Source organism: Zonotrichia leucophrys, chromosome 3 (assembly GCF_028769735.1).
Source record: "Zonotrichia leucophrys gambelii isolate GWCS_2022_RI chromosome 3, RI_Zleu_2.0, whole genome shotgun sequence".
Classification (NCBI taxonomy): Eukaryota; Metazoa; Chordata; class Aves; order Passeriformes; family Passerellidae; genus Zonotrichia; species Zonotrichia leucophrys.
The window spans coordinates 87,605,154-87,609,589 of record NC_088172.1 but is presented as its reverse complement, the minus strand read 5'-3'; the positions used below and the strand labels follow the sequence as shown (position 1 = coordinate 87,609,589).

The following is a 4,436-nucleotide window of genomic DNA, read 5'->3' as shown; positions in this document are numbered from 1 at the left end:
GAAATTAGATTGTCTGGGATAATGTGATTGATTTTGAAAATAAGTCCTGGTGGACTACGATAAATTTTACCTATGATCCTGCTTCTAAAGTGGCCACTGCCTTTATGCTTACTATACGTAAGGCCACTGTTTATGTTATCCACCCCGTCATTGCACTAGGATTATATTATTAAAAGTGGTACTCCACCCCTCAGAACATAGGGTGTGGGCACGAAAGGTGAATGAAAAGTGGCAAACAGTAAACTTAGAATCTTGTGCTGCTAGGGAACAACTAGGATTCATTTGTGAAAGCAATACTATTATTGCTCAAGATGTGAATGTTGACAATGAACAAAGTATTTGCCATTTCGAGATTCATCCAGTTATCTTGACTTTACCTGAAAAAGACAGGTAAAAAAATGCCTTCAACAAGCCTACCCCATGGCATTCGATGATCTCTTACCATTCCCCCCCGTCCCCACCAAACAGTATCAAAGTGTGATTGAAAAGGGCAAAAATTTTACCACAAATTTGAACAGTTTGCAGATGATTTGTTAATTAACAAGTTGAGATAAGATCTTTCCCTTCCTGTGGTAACCCTCAGACAAACCAGCACACCAAGCTGCAGTTTGTGTCTCTGCAGCTGGCTCTTTGATTGCTCCGTCCCTCCATTGCCACGCTTATTCAGCCCTCTCATCTTCCACAAATCCTCCCTTTCCCTGCCCTCGTCTCCTCCCACATACGGAGCCAGGCCCAGGCATCATTTCCCCCTGGCTCACAGGCTGGCCATGCCTGTGAACAGCCTTGGTGTTGCAGATGCTGTTGGCCCACTCACCTTGGCCTTCCACGGCATTCCTGGTGCACTTTCCTAGGGCTCCTGCCAGCTTCCTCTCCCCAGAATGACCCCAGCTCTTCCTCTGAGTATCTGTGAAGTGTGACCACCTGGCACCTCAATCCCCCTTTGCTGCCTGTGAAATCTGGCTCTGGCTAAGGGCACTGGCACTTCAGCCAGGAGCCAGGAGTTTCCCTTGTCATGCTTGGGAGTTTCCCAGATGTGTTCCCTTAGCCCAGGCTCTCACCAGGCCCTAAATTAGCAGCCCTTGTGCATTGGAGCACATGCACCCCCAAGGTATCTGCTTTTTTCCTATCCTCTTCCAAGGCTTGAGGTAGCAGGTTCCTCCAGTCCATGGTGGCTCAGAGCACTGTCCTCTCTGACCAGGCACTTTGGAGCTCTTTGGAGCCACTGTGTCCCTTTGTGCCCCCAGGCTTGTTGTGCAGGTGCTGAGCATGGCACTTCTTGTCTTACCCAGGAGTTGGAATTGCACTGAAAAGATGGCTCCCTGTGACCAAAGGTAATTTTATTTCAACAACTAAATGAACTCCAGTGTGTGTGTGTGTGCACAAAGGCGAGAAGTGTGGTCAGGACAGTGCAGGGTTTGGACCCTGAGGCTGCCTTTGGATCATCAGGCATTGCCCCAGAAGGAAATGGTTGTGGTGCACTGCAGCCTGCCCTGGTTCCTGCCTGCTTGTGCTGTTCAAGGAGCACTTTTAACTGCGTTTAGACGCATATTGTAATCAATCCAGTTATAGAAGTGCTGAACGGAGGTGTAGACTCCAGGCTGCTTTGGTCTGGCACAGCCTTTTCCCCAGCTGGTGATTCCAATGACCCACCAGTAGGCAGCGTTGTTGTCCTGGCACATGAGGGGACCACCGCTGTCACCCTGCAGCAGAGCACAGAGGATTAAGGTGGTGTTGGTGGCACCTGCCAGCACTGTCAGGTGCTGTCCCCTTCTCTCTCACAGCCCCTGCCAGAGCTCTATTCTGGGCAGAGAAAAGCTCTGCTCAGAGGCTGGAGCCTCCAGAAGCTTGGCTGTGAATGGCATGGGTTCGTGTAAGGTAGGGCTCTCTCTATCCTATCTGCACAGGACTCCTGGATGTGCAGAGGATGGAACTTTGGCACCTGGACCTCTTCACTGCCAAGAGCACTAGCTGGGCTTTCTGGGCTTTCTGTCACAAGGGGAGGCCTGGGCAGGCAGGTGTGGACGGGCAGTGTGTGGGGAGCCCCCACAGCAGTCAGGGGGAGCTGGGGCTGGGAGGGTGACTGAGTGGCCGGGCAAAGCAGGCCCTGGCCTGTGTTGGGGTGGTGCTTCCCTGGCTGCTGGTGCTGCTGGGGGCTGAGTGGCTCATGGCGTGCTCCTACCTTGCAGGAATCAATGGTGCCCTCTGGGTAACCAGCACACAAGTTGTAGGAATAGACTGCTCCTGAGTACCAGTCACTGCTGTTGCAGACCTGGAGATCGATGAGCTGGACCTTGGCCTGCTGAAGGTGAGCAGGTTGATCTACACCTGTGAGCAGAGAAAGGAATAAGCCCCCAGCAGCTCCATGCTGGTTCTGCTTCTCTGTCAGACGAATCCCTTCCCCTAGGGGCACCCCTTCTCTGCAGGGATTTATGTTCTGCAGCCTGGCTTTGGCCTCTGCTGTGGGGAAGCCCAAAACCTATCTCCAGTGTGCTGAATGGGCACAGAAGTCACTCTTGGAACTCACTTCTTGCAGTAGTGGCCCCCCAGCCAGCAACCCAGCAGTTTCTCAGCTCTGAGACTCTTAGGGTGGGTTCAGCCAGACAGGCCAGCTGGACGTAGGCACTGCACAGGACAGGACGCTCCAATTGAATCAGTGCAATGTCGTAGCTCATGTCTTTACGCCTGTAGTCGCGGTGCATCACCACCTTCTTGACATTGCGCACTTGTGCCCCAGGGCCAAGCTGATACAAGTTGGTGGCCCCAATCACCACATACAGCAGGCTGAAGTTACTGGAATGGAGATGGAGAGAGAGATGAGAGGGAGTCACAGCAGCCCAGCAGTTGCTAGACCTCGGCTTGGAAAGGCACAGAGGGAGGAGTGCTCTGGCAGGTGAGAGTGCTCTCGCACATCTTAGGCTGGGGGAATGTCAAGCTGGAGGCTGCTAGGAAGCCTTGGCACGAGCCCAGGCTTCTCCTGAGCACTGTGGCAGCCTGGCTGCCTGAGAGGAAAGGGGATGAGAGTGGCAGGTGGCGCTGCTGGCAGGGCACCTGCTGGTGTTGTGGAGATGTCCCCATTCCCTGCCCCTTCTTACTCAAACTTGTCGAAGCAGTGGGCTGCTGTGAGGACCCAATCTCCAGTGATGAGGGAACCTCCACACCAATGTTTTGTGCCTGGTACCCATGGGTGCTGGATGCTGATGAGCCAGGGCCATTCTGCTACTGCGGAACCAGCACCACCCACGATGCGTGTCATGCCGTAGTCATAAACCACATTGCCGTAGGAATAAGCCACAGGTCGGTACCCACAGCTCCCTCTGCAAGCAGAAAGTCATTTCCATGGTGCTTCATGGCCTGCTGTGGCTCAGGCTGAAGCTCAGCCCTCTGCCCTCCCCACAAGGCCTTGCATGCACAGCAGGCCAGGGAAGCCCATGGGGTGTGTGTCTGTCCGTGCCAGCACCTGGCCGCTGGCAAGGAACCGAGGCTTCCCATGGTGGGTGGGAAGCTGCGGCCTGGCCATGGGGGACGGGTGGGTCCCCTCCAGGGAAGGCCGCAAGTGTTGCCATGGCTCCTTCCCTTGGCCTGGGCCCGCTTACCCGCAGGTGTACTGGCTCTGTGCCAGGCCGGCCATGGTCAGCAGGACGAAGAGGCCGAGCCAATTCATGTCTGCCAGAGGCATGAGTCAGCTGCAAGCACTGAGAGCTCCGTGCAGCAGCACAGTCACAGCCGCACTGCCCGCAGCAGCTGTGCTGCCCGTGGTGCCCTTGGTCCTGGCGCTGATGTCACAGACGGGTGGGTTCCATGTTCTGAGCACTGAGGGGTTCTGTGGCACAGGGCCCACTGGGGGAGGGGCAACATGGAATCAGTGAGCCATGGATTGGTTTGGGCTGTAAGGGATTTTAGAAGTCATCTGCCTCTGATCCCTTGCCTTGGGCATGGAGAAATGGCTTGCATTGAAGAAAGCTGCGCAGAGCCTGGCTCAGAAGCTGTCCTTGAACACTTTGAGGGATGGGATATTGAAGTACTAAGTCCTGATCAACAGGCCCTGACTGAGGCAGGAGCAACACCCCTTGAGCAAAAGTTGATCTCTAGATTGACCTTCTAGCCAGATGTTATCTATATCTGCTCACTGGCAAAACATGGATTTTCCTTTCCGTATTTAGAAGCTGGACAAGGCAACATCTGGCCTCCTTTTGGGGTGTAGGATCACAGACAATTCCTTTGGTTCCTCCTGAAGCCCTCCAAGGCCTTGGGAGCATCCCAATAGGAGAACAAAACCAGATGTTCCTGCTGTAGAAGTTATGGTAGCTTGTTTATTCAACAGTATGAAAAGAGGGCCCTCTCCCAGTGCAGTCAGACCTCATTGCCTGTTGGGGAAGGCACCTGCAGAATTTCCTACTTGCAAGGAGTGGTTCCCCTGTATTTTGACAGTGGCTTCC

At 53.9% G+C, this 4,436-nt stretch overlaps 1 protein-coding gene across 1 annotated transcript; it reads right to left on the bottom strand.

Moving 5' to 3' along the window:
* Positions 1-1,316: 1,316 nt before the first annotated feature.
* On the bottom strand, positions 1,317-3,733 carry LOC135444996 (acrosin-like). The gene is made up of 5 exons (XM_064707034.1): positions 3,594-3,733; positions 3,093-3,314; positions 2,525-2,790; positions 2,180-2,325; positions 1,317-1,700 (listed from the first exon to the last, which is right to left on the bottom strand). Exons 1-5 carry the CDS (start codon positions 3,674-3,676, stop codon positions 1,515-1,517), a joined length of 903 nt encoding a protein of 300 aa, XP_064563104.1. The 5' UTR covers positions 3,677-3,733; the 3' UTR covers positions 1,317-1,514.
* Positions 3,734-4,436: the final 703 nt, after the last annotated feature.

Excerpts from the sequence above, each read along its gene's own strand:
- LOC135444996 (XM_064707034.1), bottom strand. The coding sequence starts at position 3,676 with ATGCCTCTGGCAGACATGAATTGGCTCGGCCTCTTCGTCCTGCTGACC. Across the intron at positions 2,791-3,092 it reads CACTGCTTCGACAAGTTTGA|TAACTTCAGCCTGCTGTATG; the intron begins GTAAGAAGGGGC and ends TCTCCATTCCAG. Across the intron at positions 1,701-2,179 it reads GCACCATTGATTCCTGCAAG|GGTGACAGCGGTGGTCCCCT; the intron begins GTAGGAGCACGC and ends GCTCTGCTGCAG.